The sequence below is a fragment of the Haliaeetus albicilla genome, chromosome 10 (assembly GCF_947461875.1).
Source record: "Haliaeetus albicilla chromosome 10, bHalAlb1.1, whole genome shotgun sequence".
Taxonomy (NCBI): domain Eukaryota; kingdom Metazoa; phylum Chordata; class Aves; order Accipitriformes; family Accipitridae; genus Haliaeetus; species Haliaeetus albicilla.
In genome coordinates, this window is record NC_091492.1 from 19,959,354 (window position 1) to 19,984,928 (window position 25,575).

The 25,575-nt window shown below is 39.1% G+C and overlaps 1 protein-coding gene across 4 annotated transcripts in view; it reads right to left on the bottom strand.

Moving 5' to 3' along the window:
- Positions 1 to 4,263: 4,263 nt before the first annotated feature.
- The window catches only part of SLC12A4 (solute carrier family 12 member 4), a 49,586-nt gene continuing 28,274 nt past the window's right edge, over positions 4,264 to 25,575 (bottom strand). For 3 of the 4 annotated variants that reach the window (XM_069793692.1, XM_069793693.1, XM_069793695.1), the window contains 21 exons: positions 24,629 to 24,775; positions 23,976 to 24,030; positions 23,507 to 23,637; positions 22,820 to 23,061; positions 20,715 to 20,929; positions 19,589 to 19,753; positions 19,407 to 19,505; positions 17,355 to 17,412; positions 16,641 to 16,815; positions 16,174 to 16,292; positions 15,576 to 15,674; positions 15,102 to 15,221; positions 14,259 to 14,363; positions 13,078 to 13,246; positions 11,790 to 11,985; positions 10,910 to 11,079; positions 10,598 to 10,729; positions 10,392 to 10,499; positions 9,424 to 9,608; positions 6,573 to 6,706; positions 4,264 to 5,433 (listed from right to left, as the gene is read on the bottom strand). In XM_069793692.1, coding sequence (XP_069649793.1) covers positions 5,342 to 5,433; positions 6,573 to 6,706; positions 9,424 to 9,608; positions 10,392 to 10,499; positions 10,598 to 10,729; positions 10,910 to 11,079; positions 11,790 to 11,985; positions 13,078 to 13,246; positions 14,259 to 14,363; positions 15,102 to 15,221; positions 15,576 to 15,674; positions 16,174 to 16,292; positions 16,641 to 16,815; positions 17,355 to 17,412; positions 19,407 to 19,505; positions 19,589 to 19,753; positions 20,715 to 20,929; positions 22,820 to 23,061; positions 23,507 to 23,637; positions 23,976 to 24,030; positions 24,629 to 24,775 — 2,916 coding nt within the window. In that variant the 3' untranslated portion in view covers positions 4,264 to 5,341. The remainder of the gene's footprint in view (positions 5,434 to 6,572; positions 6,707 to 9,423; positions 9,609 to 10,391; positions 10,500 to 10,597; positions 10,730 to 10,909; positions 11,080 to 11,789; positions 11,986 to 13,077; positions 13,247 to 14,258; positions 14,364 to 15,101; positions 15,222 to 15,575; positions 15,675 to 16,173; positions 16,293 to 16,640; positions 16,816 to 17,354; positions 17,413 to 19,406; positions 19,506 to 19,588; positions 19,754 to 20,714; positions 20,930 to 22,819; positions 23,062 to 23,506; positions 23,638 to 23,975; positions 24,031 to 24,628; positions 24,776 to 25,575) is intronic. The other variant, XR_011326543.1, reaches the window with a different exon arrangement.

Here is a 25,575-nt window from a genome sequence, read left to right on the forward strand (position 1 = left end):
CACTCTTGTATTAAGTCGCATGGAACTTAAGAGAGACGTAACATGAGAGAGGCTCACCTGAGCTCTTATGTTTTAGTTTGCTGAAGAGAAGAGCTTTTCAAAGGTATCACTTTTTGAAACTTAAATATCTGGTCAGATTGGAAAGAAGAACTTACCTTCACTCAGATTCACTGCCCTGACCTCCTGCAGAAGTGCCAAGGACAGGCCAACCCCATCTTACAAAAATATGGAGCTGGTGTTTCTCTTGAATCCTCCCACTAAGAGGTGTATGCAGTGCATTCCCTACACTATGACAGCTATGATTCAAATCCCTCCAATACTTTACTGTATTTGAACCTTGGAGATTGCCTTATGTCTGGAGGTGTACACACAATATTGTGTCCTCCTGGCAGTGGTATTTTATTGGCAAGGGAAGAAACTACATCAAGATGACATCTCCCAGCTTGGAGCTGGCAGACAAAATATGGGGTGAATTATCTAATTTGGTTCTTAAAAAGCATCATTTTCTGAGGACTGACTTTGCCAGACATTTAACTTTTATCTCACATCCAATGCTGCAGTTTATATAGGCATACCTTGTCACTGCTGCCAAAAGGCATGGTCCCATCCCATTGCTATGTGGCTGTATGACTGCTGGTGCCAGCACAAAATGGGCAGAGGCAGAAGACACAAGAAGAAGCAGGAGAGGGCAGGCAGGACTGCCTCCAGAATCAGTAGCAAGCTACAGCAATTCAAAACCTTTCATGGAATTCCCTAGATTTGAGCTGAGAGGAACGTTGAGCAGGAATTACATGGTTATATGCATATCTGACAGCAGAAACATAGGCACCTCCTGGGTTGGGTGAAAGGAAACACATTAATAGTATCCAAGCACTGGATATTCATGCATCAAAATGGTAGCTTGCTGCTTTCATCTCCCTGTTGAAGCTAATCCAGAATACCCTGTCATAGATCCTGACTGCCTTCACCCAGAATATTAGGTGCCCAGCTAGTATTTTCTTCTTTTAGCAATTCTGTAAGAACACTTTCTTTGATAAGATTAAATCAATTTTTGTTTTACTTATTTAATAATGGATGAGATTTATGCAGCATACAGTCCCATCTTCTCCCTCTTAACATTTCTTTTAATGGCATAGAATCACTGGCCTACTTGCATGACACAGATCTCTCAAAGGTTGAGACGTCTGCCTGAGGTCTCTAACTTTTGTTACTAACCCCTTAGCAATGCCATCTCTGTGGGCCATGGAGACATCCTACTGCATTTCTGTTTCAGTAGTGACATCTGTACTATTGACATTGCCAGGGAACAGCAGAAATCATTGCAAGCTGGAGAGCCTCAGACCTCGTGGTGTCAAGTACTGACAGCTATCTTGGGAATCCCACAAGATGGTGCAGAGAAGTGAAAGAGAACCTCAGACAAAGCCCTGTGCAGAGATAAATTAGGGACAGCTCCCATTGCCACTCAACACTAGCCAGGTACCCATTTACTTTTGAAATTGTCCTGTTTGCTCAGTCTTTCACTCATTTCTCAGCTCAGATTTAGCCCATCACACATAGTAAGGGCACTGGCTGGCTGGCTTGCACTTCTTGAAGCACTAGGACAGGCTTGCTTCAGGAACTGACAGAAGAAATGAATATCAGGCCTGCCAGGCATAAGCAGGATCTGCCTGGCTGGCAGGCGCCTTTCCCAGCTAGAGGAAGACACATGCCCTTATGACACTTTTCCCAACAGCAAGCGGCCCGCTTGCATTATTTTAAGAGTGGAGAGATAATTTTGGACAGAAGTTGCCAACCATAGACTCCATTTTAGTTGATTGTCCACCAGCAGGGTGCATTCTGCTTGAAGAGCTGCCTGAGCTTGGAATATAGAGTGTGAGTATGATGGGACATTTTCTTCAAAAACCCATCACCTGCTGGACTGCACTGCAGTTCTGACGGCTGCTGTCTGATGTGGCAAATCCAGAGCGATGGCATACCTCTCCCCAGGGAAAAGCAGCACTTTGTATTGGCAGCATCTGCCCACAGACCTGGGCCAGTGACTATACAGGGGGATAATTACTCCAGAACAGAACAAGCACTTCTGACCTCCAGAGCACAGCATGAGGCAGTTTTTCCCTTCCCAAGGGAACTACTGAAGAAGCAAACATTATTATGGATGACGCAGATGAGAAAATGAGAAATGGGGACAGGGGAGGAGGACGTATTGTTTAAATGGATTTTTTTTAATTTATCACGTTTCATTTCCTATCAGCACATCTAGAATTCAAAGAAGTACTCTTTAGATGAATAGCATGAAAAATGACCACTCAACATTAATTTCCAAATAATCTGGGTAACTGCTGTGGCATTTCTTCAGGCCTGGGGAACCACCAAAGGAGGCAGCCTGGTGCCCTCTGGTGGGCTTTCCTGGCTAAGGCAAAACGTGTCCCAGACCATTTCCGTGCTATGAAAACCAGGGGAGCAACACGCTGCTCCTCACAGAAAGTAAAACAGCTTTTTGATTGCAGGTTTTTTGATTGCGAGTTTTTTGGAGGTGAAAGATAAAGCAAACTGGCATCTCTGTGCTACCGTTGGATTCTTTTAATCACTCACTGATTATTAAAACTATACCATAGAGGTTTTAAGTGTAATTCTCTATACTTGTATACATAGAGCTTAAATGCAACTTCGTCATGTTGCATTTTAATTGCAATGTTCTCATCTCCTTACCAAAAAAAGGTTTTCGCATAGGGACAGGAATGGAAGATGACCATTCAGTTACCTTCACAGAAGCTGACTCAACTAGAAATTACCTTTTTCATTGATGTTTTTCTTACACAGCCTTTTCCATGCTAGTTCTGGTAGCACCTTAGACTTCATGCGCCCTTAGACTCTGCACTGCAGCATAAGATGTCTCAGAGGAACTTATTTTGAGCCTTGTATGTATAGGGATGTCTTACATAATTGGAGCCTATTAAATCCTTAGGGTCCACACAATGCTGATTTAGGCTTTTAGGCCATATCGCGTACAATCACCTCTGAAAACCTAATCTGATGTATCTGTAAGGATAGCCACTTGGTTGGTTTGATGTTAAAAACACAATAAAGCCCCAGACAGGTTACTTGGGTGAGATAATAGATAGTACTGAAATGCTTTTGTGAGGTGGCGTTATGTCATCCAAATGCATGAAATTTCATAAGGAATAAGGGTATATATTTCTCAGCACGTTTATATTAGAAGTTTACATTTGGTAAAAGAAAGTTACTATCTCATAGTTAGACCTACAAAAGTCTGAGGAGTAAAAAAGTTTTCATAAACTTTTTTTTAATTACTCCTATAAAAGAATGCTTGCAAATAGGTGTTAACTACCATGATTGCTGTACACTGGCATACTACTACTCAGTCCTCTGAAGATGTAAAAATTATCTCTTTACAAATAGCACACTATTTACAAATAGGCAAGCTTTATTCTTTCCATTGGTTTTAAAATGTGACTGAAATGAATTTTGGTGTTCAACACCAAAAAAGCAGACTGTGGTTAAAAAAATAAAAAATATCCAGTAGAGAGCGCACCCTAGAGTTGTTTCCTGGCTGTTGTCTTGCAGGGATCTTGCACACACCGATACGATCCTGCTGCCATCCTATTTCACAGAGACAACAGACGTAGGCTTTAACTATAAAACTCTTATAAAAAGCATTTTTTTATTACATTATTCTTATTCAAGATAAAAGCCTGGATAGTTTCTCAGATTTCTGTCTCACAAACTGGTCCTGCTGTTATCACTGAAACAACCAGGAGTACTATCACAACAGGGTTGACAAAACGAGTATACCAACTAGCAAGAGCACATGGGTCAGAGAAATGTGTCAGTCCCCACCTTTCTTCCCATACTACTAATGCATCCCATAGAGGTTAGCTCACACATGTCCCTTGTATGGAATTACCGCTTTCCCAGGCAGCCGGGAATCTTGAGCAGGTACCAGCCTGCGTGTTTCATAGTCTACAGGTGCGGAGTTCTACCTGGCTATTACATACGGTAGTAACTCCAGACCTGGGAGCCTTTCCTCAGGCTTACCACCAGTCTGCTTTAAAGACTAAGCTGGCACCTCCACCATGCCAGTACCTGTGCCATTTGGGCAAGCACCAACATGCCCCCAGCACCTTCCCCTCACACAGTGGATCCACAGATGCTGATGCGGTGAAGTCAGATCACAGCAATGCTGCGCAGGGAAGGACAGATGGGTTTTCCTAGGTAATTCACCATAACACACAGAACAGAGAATAGGTTCAAAGTGTATGCAACATTTTATTGAAAAAATACGAATGTTCTGTACATAAAGTACAACTTAATGGGCTTGATAAATCTCCAGAGACTTATTGGTTAAAGTAGGTCTTCTTTTCTTCTTTTTCCTCTAAGGGCATAAAGCATACAATGAAGCAGCAGGTCCCCTGTACTTGTGCAAGTGCAATCCCCTCGCTGTGCGTGCAGCATAGCACCTGGGTCTACACACGGGACTCCAACATGCTCAATGTACTTTGATGGATGGTCTGCAAGAAATTTAAAGCATGGAAGAACTGCACAGGACTGGTCCTTCAATTCACTGATGATTCAAAATTTATTGTGAGATCTCTATTATCCTAAACAGTCTGCAGCTGCGTATCCAATATTTCTGACAAATAAATACAAAAATAAATAGGGATCTGGCCTCACAGAACCTCAAGTCTCAGAAGCAACACAATTTGTAGCAAGCTACATACATAATTTCAACTATATCAACATAATTTATTTAAATCTCTATCAATAAATGTATTAAAAGTATAAATTCTTACCCAATACTGAGAGTTTAGTTCTGGAAATAAACCCAGAAAAACAAAGCTTTTTCAGTCCTCTCTTACAATTTAGTGTGCTCTTAGAAAATGCTTTGTAGCTGAACTTCAGCAGAAACTAGCTGCTATATTAACGTAATTCTATCCCCCAAACCTAATATAAAAAGCTTTTAAAATCTTTTTACAGTAACTGGCTTTCATGTCCTAACTTTACATACAGTTACTAAAAATACTGCACATAGCAGTGCTGACTAAAAATAGGTTTAGTGTTAAAACTACATGCACAAATGCTGGAGTACCAAAGCAGAAACTGAATAATGTGGCAGCTTCACAATTAACTTATGTTGCTAATTGGATGGTGTAACAATACTGCAATCCCAAAAGATATGTATGTTGCAAATGGAAAGACAATGAATAGGATTGGATGAGGATAAGTTAGGCAAAAAACCTTTTTTTCTTCTCCATTTAAAACTGGAATGTCCGTTATCGCCAAGAAGGTAAATGTAGACCCAGCGTTAGAAGCTTGTACTAAATCAGGAGTAAATTGTGATGACTTCTCGGCCACCTCCTCTAACAAGTAATACTCTCTCCAGACCCTCAGTCAAGACCTCAAGGAACTCCATGTCTGTTTCAGTGAAGTCAAGGAAATATCAAAACCAAAATACACAGTGATTAGCCTCTGTATTGGGTTTATGTGGCAAAGTTTTGGTAGTGGGGAGGCTGCAGGGGCATCCTCTGTGAGATGAGACCAGGGGCTGCCCCATGTCAGACAGAGCCAATTTCAGGCTGCTCCAAAACGAACCCGCCACTGCCCAAAGCTGAACCAGTCAGTGATACTGGCGGCACCAGGTTACACAGTCACGCTCCCTCCCAGCTGCTCTCTGTGAATATTGCGTGTTTTTTCAGTCACAGTGGCTCAGCCTCTCCAGGGAAGGGTGGAAGAATAAGCATCCTCACCCATAACCTCAAGTTTAAAATCTCTCCTGAGCTACAGTAGCTGTGGTTGAAACCCCCTTATGCTAAAAGGAATGTTTTTATCCTTTTTTTTGGCCAGCACACTGGTGTGAAACAGCCATTGCTACTACTGCTATCTAGATTTAGGAGAAAATGATCATTTGGTCCATGACTTGTGACATATACTTTTTGGCACAGGCCAGTGAAAGGCTTGCTAATTTAATGGTACAAACCAAGGCTGAAGAGCAGCTGTGGCCAGAGAACTGCCATACCAACAGGCTCAGCAGATCAAAACCCTCAGCTGTGGCCTTGCTTAGGGGCGTGGTGCAAGTATCCCTCTAAGTGCCTAAATACTATGGGTTTGAATGTTAGTCTTACCGGAGCATTGCACATGGAGCAACGCTCCCAAATTCTGATGTGTGAGCTATGCCTGAGATAGGTCCACTCCTTTGGGACTTCCTGTTTACTCCAGCTGAGACAGTGAGTGCTCTGCCCAGAGCGCTAGCTGCTGTGAATGCCGTCTTAAACATCTGCTACATCCACTATTGAGAATTAAATTAAATGTAATGAATAAATAAAATCAAGTAAGACTTTAGACAAGACTGAATGCAAACCTACAAGGCTTCCAGAGCAACCAGTGGCAACTTTTACTTTAAGCAGTTACTACATAACAGCCACAAGCCACTACCCTCCACTCAGTGGACACTTTTTCACATATCACAGCTTGACAGCATTTGTGACAAAATGAATTCAAGAGCACAGGTTAAAGAAAGATCTTCAATATGGACCAGGCCTTGGCTGAAAGGATACAGTTTTCATCACCATCAGTATTCTTTGGAGGACCAGGCATGTTGAGGAGAACAAGTCTGGCATCATGGGATCTATTTACAATAACTTCATTTAGTTTCACTGCTGTGTGCATTCTGCGGACATTAGACTGGTTCCTGTAGAAGAAGCACATTCAGACTGACCATTAGAAACATGCCCCTGAATTACTAAAAAGCCCCTTAAAAGCATACCTTAAATCTAAATGCCCTGTCAAGTGTCAACTCAACACACAGTAAATATTTTCAAACTTAATGTAGATACAAAAGAGGCATCACAGAGTTCTTCAGGTACAGCTAGTCCATTGGTTTTAAGATCCCTGCCTCGAGTCAAGTCTCCAGTTTATGAAGTTATATTGCTCTTCAAGAAACATATTTTATAAAGGTGATTTAGTCTTGCATAGGAAGTTAAAACACATTTGCACAAGGGGACATGCTCTTCAACCGTGGACACTTGTGAGTGCAGAGCCTTCCCGTTGGCAGCCCTCTCCAGATCCCCTCACTCCCATGGCAGCACAGTCCACACACCTCTCCGGACTCAGTACTGGAAAACTCTTTTCTCAGAGACCCATTGGAACCAAGTAGGAGACTGGCACCATTGTGCTCAGTCCACACTTCCCATGAGCGCACTTGTTTTTTTGTGTTGAACAGCAGTTGACATCTCCAGAGAAAGCCTAGTTTCCTACAGATCTGTGGGCTGGAGTGCAGCCTAGTACAAATGGCTGGATGTATGTCTGCTTATGGGGCTTTTCTGGTGTATAATAAGGATTTTAACCTTTCCTTCAGTTGGACACTAATCAACGTCTCTGCCTGGCTATTTACAAGAAACACTTATGACCCAAGTATCTTTAAAATCTCAATCATGCTTTCAAATTTGAGTAGCCACTTGGTTCAAAAGTTATGGGAGAGAAGGGAATAGATGCAGCATGAGCTCATAAGCCTCTGCTCCTTAAGAATCCAGGCTACGAGAGGTAACAGGATTAATTATTCAGAATATATTATCACAAAATAACACCAATTCATGCAGGAACAGAACTGGAAAGTATCCTTCCGGGATTTTGAGCCAGGGAATGTTTCCTTCCTACAGGAAATCAACCATTAGTTTGGTAACATAAAAGGAAAAACAGTACAGCAATAGACTTATCAAAGGGAAAATATACCTGCAGCTTTGAGGATTTTCCACTTGTTTTTTTTTTTTTCCTTCATTTTAATATATTAAAACCAAATATTAGTAGAAAGGAATCAAATATGCATCTATAGTTTTGTTAATTCAGCTTTACATGTTATGAGTGAAAATCTTTAATAACCTTGCCACTCTTCCCAATATTTAGGTTTGCAAAGAAATATTTTATATAGGCAGAAAATAGAAGATGCAATGGTAAGAATAATGTTTATTATACTAACAGCACAATTTACCCACTGTGAATTACCTCTCTGTTATTTCATGTTCTTACTTAATTTAGAGCAAGGACATCCTCTGTGTTCCCCATATCAGCTTCAGAAAGCCAGGGACAACAAAAAGGCCAGCTTATGTTTACAGGAAGTGAGAAGAAACCAGCACCAGAAACAATATACTGTTATTAACTACATAGAGTTTTGGAAAAGGAATTGAAAACTAAAGGTTTGGTATTCTCTGAAGTGACATTTAAAATTGGCATCTCCCCAGTGATTTGAAGGTGTAGGCTCTAAGAAAGGGTTTGTTTAGTGTCCAGAAACTGCCAGAAATAACATCATAGCAGAGTTGTGGAATGAGAGTTTCTCTCAATGAGTAATGTTTCCCACTTCTTGTGTCATACTCTGCTTAAGAAAATAGGTTCAGACCTGTAATTGTTTTCTATCCTGACTTAGTTCTTGCCAGGACAACTCTTACAGTTTATTACATGCTATTTATAATGATACTTAGCTTAAGTGGCTAATCCTCCTCCCTTTAAAAACATTGCTAAGATCGCTCAACTCTAAGTCCTTTTCTTCCATAATTACATATAGTTTTCCTGTTTTTAGTTGAGAAAATGAAGTCTTCCCTCTCAACCATCTTAATGTACTTCTAAGTTAAATAACAAACTTACAAGTTTTCCCACTCTCTGAAAGCATGGAAGAGGAAAAAGTACAGGTAGTTAACACCAAATTCAGCAGAATTTCTACAGTATGATTCAGCCTAAAACAGATTTGAATTCTCACTGATTTATTAAGAAAAAAACTCTGGCATTTTGCCAAGTATGCAAAACTGACTGAGTGAACTCTTTGTGTAACACGTAGTACATCAAAGAGGTCATAGGAGATTCACACATTTTCATACAAAGCCAAAATAGAGCTTTACTTCTAGGTATTCAAGGGGCACACATGTGGTAATACTAAGGCTGTTGTTCCATGTCAGTGCTCCTTCAACAGTGAGTCTATCTTAGAGGGTTTCATTGCACACATATTCTATTCACAGTCATTCGTCACCATCTCCACAGCTTCTTCCTTGCTGCGTTAAACATCCACACTACATATTAGATTGTGAAATTATCAGTCTTTTTTTAAATTCTGATTAGATCAGTGAAATTATCAGTCTGGTTTTTAATTGTGTTTTGTGGAGGTATTTGGGAGACAGGAGGAAAGTTATAATAGGGTTTAACGGCTCCAATTTAGAATTTGATTATACCAAGTAAAATATGGAGGGATGTGTGCCACATTTAATTGGTTAGAGATTTCTCAGGAGGCTAACTGCTGTCTTTTCAGTAGTCAGGTCTCAATGTTCATTGCATAAATCTAAACCAAGGATTAGGAGACAAAAGATAATAAAAGCACATCTAGAGTTCCAGGAGATGCAAGCTGTTGATTTAGACAAGACTCACGGCTTAATGCTGATGAGATCTCTAAAGCTTCCCACAGCACTGCCTCGGTTCCGCTTCTCCGCATCACATTTCTCTTTTGTCCAGGTCATCTGGATGTTCTCAGGAACTGGGTCCCCCTCATCTTCTTCATCTGAGTAGAGACTCTCCAGACGTGCTATTGAATGTCTGTCTTTTACCAGCTGAGCCTAGAGGGCACATGAATGACAAGGAACTCAGAGACTTCATTTTACATTCTCTGGTTCTGTTTAAGCAATGGAAGACTTTTTGTTCCATTGTATCCTTTATTTTTTACAGTCAGTTTAGTCTTTAGGACAGCTCTGATACCAGGCATCTGCCCTAGCCAATAATCTTACATACCAAACTGACTTTAAACAGTTTTGATGGGTGTAAGCCATGCCCAGTTTGGACTAACAGAGGCCTGTATCTATACAAGAAAAAAAGACAGCCTAGCTTACATCACGACATGGTCTGAAACAATGGGTAAGTCTGACTCAAAATTGACGACAACAAAAAAAATATTGGACAAACACATGCAGAAAAATCAGTTCATCTGCACCTTTCATAGCTATGTGTCCTAACAGTCCAAACTGGAATGAAATCTTCAGTAGGAAAACAGAATACTATAAATTGACACAAACCCCAGACATCCCACATAAAGCAAAAACAAGGTCAAGAAAGGGTCGAGACTTACATCCTCAAGTCATTAAGTATCATTTACATCACAAAGGGGAACATACAAATCATTTCTATGGCGTATATACTGCCATCATTTTCCCCCAAAACAAGTAATTTCTAGCATGGTTTTGCAAGTACAGCCAGGCTATTCAATGACTATATGCAATTTTGGGAAACAAAAAAGCTACACTGAAAGTATTTCCTTACAGCAGCAGCTATATAAAACGCTACTAGGAAGGCGCTTTGTGTCATCCACCTCAGCAGCCCATAGCAATCAACCACAAATGACATACCTCCCTTTCCCTCTCTGTTTTTGTCAGCCTCATTTGCCTCAGCATCTGAGATCTCTGCTCCATCATAAGAGTTCTCTCATAAGTATATGCTGAGATATCACTATTGTGCTGCAGAAGTAAGAAAAAAAATACTGTGCTTGTAATCAAGTCATAACCAAATACCACCATTTGCATCATAAAGTGAAAAACAGGCTCAAATTCCTTACCATTTCTACCACTTCTACCTCTGCCTCTATTCGGAGTTGATAGAGGAAAGTAGCCAAGTCCTTCTTCATCTGGATGCTGTTATCATCCATCTGAGCTACAGTAAAAATTCTCATTTTGCATTTTCTCCAAACCTGGTGAGGGAATGTACACTCTCAGTATTTGAACCAATAATATTTTGCTCTAAGAAACAGAAACTTATCAATATATCCACTCTCGTGTATCAATACAGGCTCTACTACTGGACCTTGTTTCTTTAAACTAATGCACACAGAAGTAGCTGAGTGACAAACATTCTTTGGATAGCTCCTTACTTTGTGCTGTTTGAGAAGAAAAGGAAGCAACATCAACATGCCTCCATCATGCACAATCCACCACACATCAATGTTGCCTTCATTGTAACGCTCATGGTTGCTGGGGTAGAAGGACACATTTTTGGGAACCAGCAGAGCCAGATGGGCTGCAGTTGTGCAGCGAACAGTACCTGCAAAAAAGAGGAAGAACAAACAGTTACTTCCAATTCTGCAAGTGATCTATGGTTTTAAAAAAAAGTTACTCACTGAGCAAATGTCAGCAAAGCATAAAAGTCATCACTTACATAAAGAAAAGTATGTACAGCAAAGCTTGTATAGACAGGTTGGAGCAAATGACAAAGCTAGGATAAAGCAGACTTAGAGGAACACAAGGCCTATTTCATGTTTGAAATAAATGCAGCAATCTTCAAAGCTAAGTATGAGGAGAAAGCATCTGCTCTGTTCTAACTTGACTGTGTTAAGTAACTGGACCATAGAGGAAGGACAGGGATATAGGCAAGGACAGTCTTAGCTCCAGTAGTGAAGAGATGAATAGGTTAAGACCTGTGAAAAGACAGAGATTAGCTAGGAAACAAATAAAAGTTTGCCATTAAACCAGTATCTCTCAAATCCGTAATTTTTTCAGCATTCATTAGATGAATTGCAGCTGCTAGATTAATCTTTGAAGATCTTTCATAGGTCTTTTATCTACAAGAAGTGGTATTTCAAACTTAGAGCAGTTTTGCAAGAAATTATTTACTTCACAATCAATACTAGACAAAACAGACTGAAAACCAAAACCAATTTCACAAGGATTCTGTTAAAATCCCCTGCGTGTACCATGTGTGTAATAAATATCTCTGTTCACAATGTTTGATCACAGAGAACCTTTAAAGCTCACCTATAAAGGTCTTCCATGACCTTGGATCTTCACTTTGCCGCCACCCATATGGCCATCCCAAAACCACAGTATTATGTTTCATGCCACCTAGTCCACAGGACTGGATCAAGTGGGCAATTCCTTCTCGAACTTTATTGGCTACAACTACTTGACAAAATCCTTTCACCTTCTCAATGTCCATCATATTCTTAATAGTCTGCAAGACAGACAAGGAAAAGGAACTCTTAAGTATTTCTCTATCATGTGATTACAACGTAAATTCCTGGTTCACATGTCCACAGGTTAAACACATTTCAAGGCAAAGTTCTGCTCATCCGCTTTCCTTAATAAAACAGAAGAGAAAATACCCACTAATTGTGAATACTACTTGTTTAAAACACACATAGTTCCCTTCCAAACATAATTATTTCTAACAGATTAAGATATGGGTTTTTTGGGGTTGTGCTATAGTCTCTTATTCATAGTAGTAATTAGTGATACCTGTGTTACTATCTCACTTTCCATTTTCTAATCCTAAAACACTCACCTTTTTAAACCCAAGGTCAATTAACTTTGTTCAGATTTCCAGTTTCAGATTTCTACGTAACATGCTGTGTTATTATATTCAATTTACAAATATAAGCACCATCCCACCCCACCTATCAAGAATACCATACCCTTTGTTTAAAAACTAAACAAACTTGGTCAACACATTGGCCTATGAATTAGTTTTCCCTTTATAACAGTTTTCCTGTATAAAAAGCCTCTGGGGAAGAAAGCAGCGATGTGCTGGCTGATACTACACAGATGTAAACAGAGCTATGATGTCATGTTTACACAGTGAGGAAGATTAAATGATTTATTAACCAATTTTCAGGATGATCATTTAATGCTTTTTGTAATAAATTCGTTACCACACTGAAAGAGATACAGCACATTTGCTAAGTTTGTAATAACTGACAGTTACTGAAATGTTTCTTGGTATGTTTACAAAACTAAATAGTCGTCTTCCCTCCATTAATCAGCATACGTAAACTTCCATAGTAATTACTTCTTATAAATGAAGACAGTTTTATGCAGTAAGGCTGTTTACGCAAGTTACAGGCATTGATCTTATATTTCCAAAGCCACAATTGGCAGCTGAAACATTTTTGCAAGCCCTTTACTGAACAGCTCTAGTGCTACTCAACTAGTCCTGTATTTCATGGAAGCCTTACTGATATGCTTTTTTCCATGTACCATTATGAAACTTTTAAGTTATCTGCCCACTCACCCCTTTTTACTTTAGCAATTTGTTTAAAACACTGACCTGTTCAGCAGCCTGGGCTTCTCCGTAAGTTTCCAAGAAATTCCCTTGGATCACGGATCCTATGATAGTCAAACCTTTGCCAGCTTTCAGCTGGGATGCAAATGTTAACAATCTAGGGTATTTTACATGCAAATCTTCATCAAGTTTCAGAAGCACCAGCAACTGAGGCCTGGAGAAAATAAAAAAGGGAACGTATTTTTTACTAAGGCCTTAACAAAAACACTTCTAAAAAACTGCCTCTCTCATCACTTTGAGTGTGCTTCAATATTAACTCTGAAACAGCACATTCTGTATCTCACATATTAGAAGGGGTTTAATTAGTATTTATTTCTCTTGATTCAAAGCAGATTTGAAGCATTGAGGGAATTCTTCTGCTGCATTGTTTGGACAGTCATAAAACCTGTTCATGTACTTAGCTTAAGAGGCTTGCATTAGTGTTTTATTTAAGTGGTTGATTTTCAAGGTTCTTTTAAGTACTATTAGAGCACACACTGTGTTCATACTGCAAGGTTGTCCTTCCAGATCTATCTGGATACTGACGATGAACATTGGGAAACATGAATACTTCCATCTAAACATAGATCCCACCTGCCTTCTGTCCCTTAAGGTATTGCTACACATCAATTAAGTTATTTTCTCTCTTAAGCTATGGTTGAGCAAGTATGGAAAGATTTCTAAAACTCTCTTCTTTGGTAGATTCCCAGCCCTCTTGTTCAGAGCCTAAGAGTTGCACAATGCCTAACTGAGAGGAGGGTTCTTGCCCACTTAATCTGTCTTCAACACACAAAGCCAGAGGGAAAAAATGTTGGCCACTGTTTGGTGTTTAATCCTAGAATGATAGCAGTGACTTCTTTATGCCCGCAGTGCAAATTGCCACAGGCCTCTGGACCTCTGTACTCAGAGATCTCCACAGTTTCCCCTAGTTCCACTTTTGAATTCACAAATTCAGAGTTTGATTAAAGATCCAAAGGACACGAAAGGTCTGTCAATACAGGGTCCACGCAGTAGGGCTTAGGCAGTGATAGCAGCTTACCGCAGACTCAACACTTTGGTTTTTTTAATATTCTGGGCATATAAATTCATTCACACAGACCAAAAGCATCTTGTTTGTAGTCCAGTTTAAATCCTTAAGCATAAACAGATAATCATGACAGTGCATTTTATTAGTCTAAAATGAGTACCTCCAGTTCTTTGTGTGTGGAGGGCCCTCCTCCAGTCTGAGTAAGGCGTATCTTGCTGCGCTGAGTGAAAGACCCCGGATACCATCACCCCATTCCTTCTCCGCACTGTGAAGAAAACACAGTTTAGCCAACATATGGCTTCATGAGGGTTTAACTGCACACTTGCAGTCATGCTATAGAGAAACCATTACCTTACAATGAGTTTAATAATGTGATACATAGCATGCATCGCATGTATATTTATCATTTGTACATGTATGTCTGTGATACTTACCATGTATCACATGAGAAGAATGCAAATGTTTCAGTCAAATGTATATGACAACACTATTCTGTGCTTAATTTGTATCAACACTCCACTACAGAGAAGGCTTCCCAAGCATATACAAACATCAGGCATTTCAATACCACATGTTAAAATTAAGTTACACAGCCATACTACAGCCTGACTCCATCGGATATTAACAAATCTCAGACAACCTAATCTGCAGATTCAGCATTTTAAGGACTGTTCTAGACAGACCTTTGCACCAGATAAACTGGAATAAGATGGCTGCCTTCAGCTGTTCTGGGCCTGAAGGAATTATGTGTGATAGACAGCAGAAGGATAGATCCCAACCAGGGTTTCTGCCTCCTGTGACTCTCAAGTTTCACCAAACACCTTTAGAGGCTTAACAACAAAGCACTTCAGGGGCTTTTGTTTAGCACTGAAATGAACTAATCAGAGAAGCCCTCTAAGTCGTATCTCTGGACAGTTCCTTCTCCAAATGTGAAGGCTAGAGATAATTCATGAAAAATAGACCCAATCTCCTTCCTACCCTTTTCTATCCAGTTAATACTTACCCTTGGTATTCAATGTACTTGTAAATCATGCCTGCAATAAGCATAGCTACCAAAGCATAATACCAAGATGAAATAAACATCAGTGCCAGGCAAATACTCATGCCTAAAAATGAGAGGGCCCTAAAACAAAAAGCAAAGACATTAGTAAGTAGCGGGGTAGAAAAGTTTAAACACAAGTCAATTATTCTCTTGCTCTTTTGTCTTTAAATTGTCTGTTCTGAACTGGGAGTGAAAGTAAAACTACCAATGGATCTCCCCAGTCCCCAACAGTTTTAGTATCCTGTTGTTGAAATGAAACTTTCACGCCATTAAATATCTGGGTCTGGTCCACTATGAATATTACATCGATGTACTCTTGTCTAGAACTGATATCAAGAGAAATAAAAGATGCCCACAACCTCATGGAGACGGTTCTTCCAAATCCCGCACTGTACATTACAGACCAGGCGTTGAGCATGCTGGCCTTTTGCTTACCAGTGATAGTATTTAAATCGAGGCCGCCAGTTTGGAGTTCTAAGAAGTGTTTGTACTGCACAGGCTAGATTAACAAAGAGGTAACACATCAGGAAAAACCTGCAGAAGCAAAAGAAGTGCAAAACCTTTTAGCACACACATTTATAGATTCTGGCACATGCTATAATCACATGAATGATTTACAGTCAAACTACAGCTGCCCTGTCACATGTGCCTAGCCCTCAGATTTTTATTAGCCTGAACTATCGGTACAAAGCAGTTAGAACAGTTTTTCAACTGGATCAGGTTAGATCTATCCACAACATCAATGCTATCTTTGTTCTGTGATAAAAATAACATTTTCCCAAACAAACTAACAATATACTAAAACCATGTTTATTCACAGAATACTCCAAAGCAGAAACAAATAGATTTAGATGTAGAGCCAGAAGTCAGAGAATTCATAGAAATAACAGAAGCAGAACTCAGGCTCCAGTAATTTGCTTTACTGGTTTAAGATATGGTTCTGAAAGACAATCAAATTAGCAAAACAAAAGAGAATCACTCTTTCCCTGCCCTGTTCCCCACTCCCCCAAACAGCAACCAGCCTGTTTCTTACATTGAGAGAATTGGAGCCACCATGTCAAGTGAAGCAATAAGGATTCCCAGCTCAGCAATTAATGCTGTTAACAGAAGAGCCCACGTCGGCTCACCATTCGCTTTTCCATGACCAAAAACCTGAAGAAACAGAACCTTTAAGCATATTTTCCTACATACTTCTTTCTCTAGAGCGAGGAGTCAAGTTACTCTAATGGCTTTCTGTGCTTCACTAAATTAGATGTTAAAACTTCTTCATAAAATTACTATATGTGTCTATTCAAACTCTTTTAAAATATTCTTATTTTTTTACAAAAGAAAACAAAGCATTAAAATAAAAAAAATTGACCTTCATTGCAATGCTGGGCAAACTAGGGAAAATAAATCTGATTTCTGAGAGCACAAAGTCAAATAGCTGGTTAGTTAATATGTACAGAATGCCTATTTTTATTTTTTTTTTTTATTTTTTTTTTTTTAGGAAGTACGAACCCAGAGGAAAGGAATGATGTTGTCCTTTGCTATTGCCTGCAGCAGGCGGGGGGCTCCAGTAAGGCTCTGTAAACCTGCTCCACAGGTAGAGAAGAAGGATCCTATCACAATGACCCATGGCGAGGGCCACGAAAGGGTGCCCACCACTAAGTTCTTGTTCACTGCATCGCCGTACCTGCAGAGAGAACAGAGAGACATTCATATTCAAAGGAGTATTTTGACACTCATGTTTGGTTTTTTGGGTGAGTTTTAAGATGTCATTTAAATATTATTAAATATTAGATATTTTCTTGATTAGGAAATATAGAGAGTAGTAAATAATCTGAGTTACTCTTGATACACAGATAGCAAGTCTCTGTAGCCTGATTTCAATAATTTGAAAACTTTATTTTGATTATATATCATAAAACTCTTACATTATTATCACAACATTATTTTCCACTTTCACCTAGAAAGATGCAGGAATTAAGACATAGGATGGAAAACCTGAGGGAGCCATGCCAGAAAACACCAAATCAAATACAAGAAGATTCCCAAAACGTTGTTTACAATTTACATACAAATATGGTTTAAAAGGAACCCAGAAGTAAAAGAAAAAAAAAAGGGGGGGGGGGGGGATGGGAGGGGGTGGGTGGCGCAGGACACGAGATAGGAAAGGACACACCTTCCCTGCAAAAAAAGAAGAAAGGAGAGCATTAAAGCAGTGAAACTTACTTATCTCTCAGGACTACACCTTCTATGCAGGCTCCAAATAATAATACACAACTGAAGTCTTGAGTACAGAGTGTGCTAAGGAAGTAGGATTTATTTAGACATGGCAGATGAAAACAACCACAGAAAGTATTGTGTAAAGTTCAATATGTGCCTCTGTCCTACAGCATTTGCACTGCAGCATCTCCATAAGTACATGGTAAAGCTGGTGAGTAAATTAATGTCTCACTGCTCATCTATAACTTCTAATGTTACAGTGACAAAGTTATTATTCTAAGTTTCAATTTCTAAAAAAGATCATTTTAAATGTTACATTAGAGGAGATAACTTCAAAGGAAATATTTTTATATGTAAATGCCAATTTAATCTGCTAGTATAGAACAGAAATGGATATTAAAATATCTTTCTTTTCTCCCTCCTCCTCCTGTGTCCAAAGGTATTTTGAACATATAGCAAACCATTGCTTTGCACTTTCTCCTTTTGTGGTCTCTGAAGACATTCACATCACCAATAAGTCTTTGAATATTGGGTTTGTTATTAAACTGTACAATTGTACAATACGAAAAGTAATAAAAGGGGAAACATTGATCACCTCTAAAAATTATGGTGTAAACCTTCCACTGGGTGGCGTATTAATATCTACATATAAAGTTACCCACCACGAAATAAGTTTTGAACTGCAAATGTTTTAATGCTAGACCTAGGGGTTAGGTCTGTGACCTGTTTTAGTATTTATTACGTTCACAGGAAATGCAGACTTCTTGGTACAGGGTCAGCTCCCAAAGTAACATCTGGAAAAGGCTGCACTCCTAAGAAGCTGGGACAAGTGAGCTGGGATCCTGATTTACAGCTTGGCAAGTTCTGGCAAAAAAACAGGTTGGAAACAGCAGAATTTCCAGGAGAGTCACCATCTCCGCCAGCTGCCTTTTGGGTGGGATTTATTCAGAAAGCTCTTACAAAGAAGTTTTGAAGTCCTTGCTCATATTAATTACCTTTTGCCTTTTCTTTTCTTTTTTTTTTTTTTTTAATCTCCTATGTTGATAAATAGTAGTTTAGGACACCAACAAGCTAGATGAAGCTGAAAGACCTTGGCTTCATCTCTTCTCTAGCAGGAAAGAAGAGATTAAGAGTCTTTCCTAAGCAAAACTCCTGTAGTCCTAAGCCCTGAAGAGTTTAACCACATACAAAACCTGGCAACTTCAGCCGGGACAAAGGCTATTCCTCTGACCACACACTCAGCACCTAGAAATCTGGTATGATGAACATCCTCATATTCTGCAAATTAAGTGCTCCAGTCTCAGTGGAAACAGGCAGGAAACAAGTCATTCACAGCTACGTGGACCTCACTACTGAGCACAGTAACAACTCCACGCATGCCAGCTGGGGATGTGTCTTAGAATTGTGGAATAGCATTAAATCAGATTAATGTGTTAAAAATCAAGGGGGGGGGATAAAATACAGTCCTATAAGCTGATTTAAGATGATCTCATTTCACTGACTTCAAAATAAATACATAAATTCATGGGTACGAGTGAGCAGCTGACTCTACACATGAACCTATCCCCCACCCCCTTGGGGAACATCTAGTCTAATTTCTAACTCTCGTTTATCCTGCCCTAAAATGTTCAAGAAAGCCTATACTCCTTAGTGTCACTCAAACTAAAAGGCTTGCCTTTTTTTTTTTTTTTTTTTTTTTAAGAAACTGAAATATATGATCTCTCCCATTTAAAGCCTTTCCTCATCTTAATGGTCCACTGCATCTTAAAAAAATATACACCTGTATTCCACCAGCCTGAAAAGCTACAGCCCACTGTGTAGCAAAGAAAAGCAACAGAAGTGCAAAAGAACAAAAAACCCAACACAAAAAGGGGCATGGAAAACAACAGGATAATAATTCTGATGCTTTCAGCTCATGGACTGTTTGGGTTTTTTTTCCACTGACCAACCATACCCGCACTGATAATTTAGTCACCTGAAAGCAGTTCCACAAATCAGATACACAGTCATCCACCTGAGTCACAACATGCCAGGACTCTACTAATTTTAAAAGGATACAGACTAATGATGTGGTGACAATAGCAAGAATTGTTCCAACGGGAATGGATTTCTGTGCATCTTTGAGGTCCCCTGATCTGTTTGAACCAGCCATGATACCTGAAAATACATTCTGGATGTAAGATCATGGAAGAGAAGAAAGCTCAAGGGACCCTTGAGCCCTCTCGTCCCAGTATTCTCACCGGTCACTGAAGGGAAGAAGATGCCAACCAGCACCATGAATGAAGTAGCTATATCGGAAAGCACATATAGATGGAGGTTGTTCTTCTGGCCTGCTACATCAACAGATGGGTGATGTGCTTTCTCCAGTATCTCTCCTTTCTCCAAATAATTGCTCCATAAGTTGTCTTCAATGTTATTATCACACCACAGAAAAGAAAAGCATGTTTCAGTTCAAAACCCGTTCTCATTATAATGGGTTTATAACTGAAGATTACAAATGCAATTCACTGATCAACACAAATTAAGATGTATACAGGTTACATGAAAGAAAATTAATATTGCATGCTTTCAAGGGAATCTATAACAAAAACAATAAATACGCATGAATAGCCTAGAGAAGCCTAAGCACATTTAATGCTTTAATATCACTAAATGTAACATTCTTTTAACTTTGTACCTATTTTAACCCCACGAAATACATTGATTATTTTTAAGGAACCACTATACCCACACATAGTAGCTCAGCGAATCCAAAGCAGCAATACGACCAGCTTTCTAGATATAAACTGATTTGTTCTTTAGGCAGTGGAAGAATTTACAGAATTATATGGTTGGCATTTGAAATTTCACTAATAAAACGCTGAGTCCATTTTAGAAACTAGACTACTAGTTTCTGTGAAAATGGGAACCATAGGCACTCAGCACCCGCACAAAGCAACTGGTCTCGCATTCATTTCAATAATGAACACTCTTCAATGATATTATATTCAGGAGTGGGCAAAGAAGGAGGTATACTATTTTTATATGAGTACTCTTATCTTTCAGGACATAATCATAATCTGTATAAAATGTAGAGTCATAGCTACACAGAGTTCTGAAAAATTTTAACAACTTACTCATGTTGGTATAGCTCATAATTACAGATGACTTTCTGCTGAAATTATGAGATGTATAAGGCAAATTTAATCACTTTTACAGCAGACAAGTACTGTATCTTAAGACTGGGTTTTCTTTATTGAAGATAATTTTCTTCACTGTAACTACATTTCTTCAGTCCCTCTTTCTTAACCAGCAGGGAACAGTTCAACCCATTTCAACTGCTCAGCATGTCTCCTCTTTAAGGGAAAAAAAAATATTCTGTCATACCTTTTAAAATGCCACTAGCAGCTCCCGGAATTCCTGCTATCTCGGAGACATTGTTCATTAGGAAATATTCATCACAGTTCTCGGTGGTTAAGTTTGTACTGTGGCAGAAGAGCTCCCAAAGCTTAGAGGCCACAGTAATGTTATCCTTAACTATGGTTTTGGCACAAACATCAAACTGATCTCTGGACAAAGTCCTGTTGCCCAACATGCAAATCCTGGAAGGGAAACATGAAAACCAGTATTATTATATGGTATTGGGAAAATGAAGTCTGTCCTTCCCCATAATTTTTCTTTCATATCATGGAAACTTCAAGTGCCTCTAGTCTACTACATCATTTCTGAGCTCCAAAAAGATGGTGGTAACAGGACAAAGACTGTACATCTGTTTCTTTTAAGGGTCAGAAGTATAAAGCTACTTTTCCAACAATCTTGGGAGAGGTATAAAAAGCTACGTCAGCGTGATTTATTGAATTTGGTAAATTTACCTTAAAGAATGAAAGGGAAAGATTAGGCCACTTTTTTTTTTTTTCCCCAGTTAAACACAACTACTGGAGTGGAAGAGATCTGAAGAATACTACCATTTAAATTACTAGATATTTAGAATATCTAAAGATATTTGGAATCACATTATCCCAGCTTCTGTATAGTAGCACTCAAATGACCCCTGACATTTTAGCTTCAGAATTAGGAGCTTACATTTCAAGCACAATAAGCAAAGTTTCTTCTTGTCAGAACATACTATGCATAATTGCTGAAATCCTCCAGTACCTGTTGTGTTTCACATAACTACAAATATAGTTTATTCCAGCACTGAAAATTTTTCATCTACTTCTGCAAAGACAGTTCCACAAAACATAGTGATATAACATAACAGCTTGCTGCCACTAAAAGTTCATTGAGCTTCTCTTCCCAGTGCCAGAAAATACCCACAGAAAAAAAATAAATTATTTCTTCCATTTTAATAAGTTTAATTGTTTCATGGGTCTTATCAATCACGAAAGCCAGGAAAATGGAAGAGACAGGGCCATTTTTGTAGGGTTTGCAGGCCTGTGAACTGTAACTTCAGAGAAGCCTTCCCCTCCAGAATTAAAAATAAATACAATATCTAGTTACTTCAGCAAAAGAAAAAGGAATACAGCCCAAGGAAGAAAGGTAGCGAGAACATTCAAGAACAATCCAAGAGATAATGAGGGGGAGGTAGAGACATTGTTTTATTTTTACTGCTGTAAACCTGCCACTGTTGTAAAACATTATAATCATTGGGCCCTAAATATCTAAAGGGAGCACTTGAGGGTTGCAAGTACTTAGTTACGGTCACAACATTTTAAGATGTGAATAATTATGCAGACTCAACTCCTCTATTTCCATTCCATTCATCTCTTGTCAGCAGCATCAGGAAATACTGTTTGCATTTCTGGTAAAACACATGCACCCACATTATCGCTGCTCCAGCTCTGAGTTTAAGAAACCGTATTACATGTTTAACTGCCAACATGCCAAGTAGTACGTGTTGTGTTTGGAGCAGGGCTACTCACATGGCAGACTAATCTGCTTTCAGGCCAAGGGGAAGTTTCGCTGGAGCCTCAGCACAGCCCCACCATCACACCTTCCACATTCCTAAGAGATGCCCTATTTCTCAGCAAGCAGCTGCATCACACCACCACAGTTTCCAACCACGAAGGCAGCTCATCATATCCGACTGGCCTGGAGAAAATGTACTTGCCAAACTGCTTCCTGCTAACTGCCATAAATAACCCAGCAAAATTCTTGCTAAAATTTAACTCAGCAGCTGTAGGCTAAGATACTGGATCGTCTTTGCAGGACGCAGAGAAACATCAGCCTCTGTCGATCTGTATACTCACCACTAGACTTTATTCTACCAAGACAGTTAAAAAAATGTAATAATGCACTCATTTTAGCCTGAGAAACCTCTATTCCATGAGCTCTGCATACAGAAGACTATCACTGTCAAAAGAAATCTGAAGTAATTCACAAAAAAGGTAGCTCTGACAACGTATTAGGCAACAGTTTTAAGTAACTTCCATTGAATCCCACCTTCCAGATCTGTAGGCAAAGCCATACCCCCATCCAGAAACACTACTCACGGAAATTCAGGTGGATCAAAGATGGACTTGATAGCTCCAGCATAAATGGACAGTATAGATATTACTACGCAGGCCAAGAAGAGGGAAGCAAATTTGTTAACATATTTCACACCCACAAAGACCACCACTGCCATAAGGATGAGGAATACAGTTCCATACACCCTCATGTTATTTAGCATAGCACTGGATGCATCATGGGCACCGGATGGATGAAAAATTGCTGCTTGTGGCACAATATATGTCTGAAACAAGAAGAAAGCAAGCTGAAGGAACACAGGAACAGAACTCTGGCTATATTACTGTAGTGATCTTTTACTTATACTAGAAATTTAAATCACTTTCCAATCTGTAACACGCTCTTAACCAGGAATCTTCAGTTTATAGGAAAAGTCAAGCAATAACGGTCCATTCTATTTCAGTAATACAACTGAGCCAACTTCATCAATGATGAGCATGTGTCTTTGACTAAGTTGTACTTCCATCTGTGTTTTCAGAAAAGCTTCCATTCTGGATACCCAGAGCATGCACCTTCCAAAGGGAAGCACTAGCAGTACAGAATTGGACACCAAGAAACTGGAGACCTTCTGGTCTCTACCTGTAAATACGTATACAAATATGGGACAAGAATACTAGGGCATTTTCCATATGCTATTTGTTTTAAAAGCAGACTACTCCAATACTACTCACCAATAAAATCTCAATGGCACCAAGGATATACATTGCTCCTGCAAATGTTGTTCCCAAATAAAAGCACAGCCCTACAGCTCCACCAAACTCTGGGCCCAATGACCTGGATATCATGAAATAGGAGCCACCAGCTACGAAACAAGAAAAGTGAGAGTAAAATTACCATTTATTTATTGTTATAAATTGTAAAATATTCACAACAAGAACACAACAAAATTATACACTGTGTATCTGCTTTTTGTGGGGTTCAACTGAAGTATCTTTTTGTTAGCACAGGGGTAACTAAAAACCAAATAATTTAATCTTTAGTCTAACTGATAGTGAGAAGAAATACTAGATATGAATTCAGGCTTTGTATCCTGGCTTAAGCAAATTTCTCTGCAATAAAACCACATTAACAGCTTATAGCAACTTTTTTTTTTTTTTTTTTTTAAAAAACAGAAATGAGAAGTTTGGCAACTACACTTACCTGGAACAACACCATTTGTGGCAATAGCACTCATTGATATGGTTGTCAGCATAGTCTGGGGAAAACAAGGAAAAGGAAGCAACTATGTCAACAATGTTTTTTGAAACGTAACTTATTTCTTGATAGAGTAAAGCTGCCACTGCATATAGGATACAGTATTTATCTTTATTCTGCCTTGACAGGTCATTATCTGAAAGAAAACAAGGGCAGCAGGAATTTAATCATCAACCTGTTGAGACTTTTGCTTGAGAGATAACCACTGCTTTATCAGGTCAAATAATGGGTGTCTGCATACAAAGCAAGATAAAAGAATGCAGGTGTCCCTCTATCTGCAGAGCTGAAATTCCAACAAAGGCTAGTCCAGCAAAGGAGACAGCCATGACCTGGCACAGGCACAGAAAACAGCTGTTTGCTGAACAAACGCTATTTTTAAGACTGTATCTACACTAGATACAGTTCGCCAGTTTACAAATACTAGCCAAAAAAAGAAAAAAAAAAGGCGGGGGGGGGAATCACATGACTACAAACATAGCAGAAGTGTCTAGCAGAAACGTGGCTTTTCTTTACACATGCATCTACAATGCAGCCTCTCCAAGTTTCTTAATAGTTTCACAGAGATTATGTCACATGCATTATTTTACCCATATACTTACACAACAGCAGCAAAGTAACACAATCAGGAAGGACTGAAGAACTCCAGCCATTCCCACCATCCAAGTCAGCCGAAGGAAAAGAATAACCCCAAAGATATTCTGCATGCATGGTAAATACACCCCCATCAGGGTGCCCATGCTGGGTGACTGAAAAAAAAAAAAAAAAGTTCATTGACATTCATTAACTGGAGTTATTCACAGCATAAAAACCCCTACAACTTCAGTTTTTCAAATGGTAGAAATCTGGGAAACATAAGGTAGACACATAAAAATACTTTTGTGCTGGACTTCCACAAAACATGACGCAAACTCCAAAACCACAAATTTCTGAACAAAATGTTGACCCTATCACATCTTCACACCTGAAGGAATTATACTCAGCATTTAACACCAATTACTAACAACAGAACATACATATATTTGTTTTATTGTAGAACCACAGAGTTTCTAGTATGAAACCTGTTGAATTCTGCAGACCCCGAGTAAGATAAATCCTACCCTACTCCCCAGAGTTTACTAATTAGTTTCATGGAAAACATACTTTTGTGATCTTACAACCAGAAAAGATTTGGAAGTAATCTGGAGACATGCATAATGTATTTTCTTCCATGTTATATGTTCTATGTAAAACTAATGATTCTAACCTTTCTTATGTTTAATATTAGCATCACACTCTGAATTACTTTTGACAGTGACTGAGAAAATACAAGTTAGTTACACAACTTCACAGGTACTGCACATGACTGACATTCAACATAGTATCTTGTAGAAATCTCTTTGGCCCAAATAGCTATTGCCAGAGGACAGTCAGATCCAAAACAATGATATCGAAATGCCACTGATAAGGGTTTTACTTCAAGGAATACAAAAGTGTTCCCTGCTTTGGCACACCTTGCACTAGCAGCATTTCAGACTCCCAAATCTCTGTGGTTTCCTGCCAAGACATT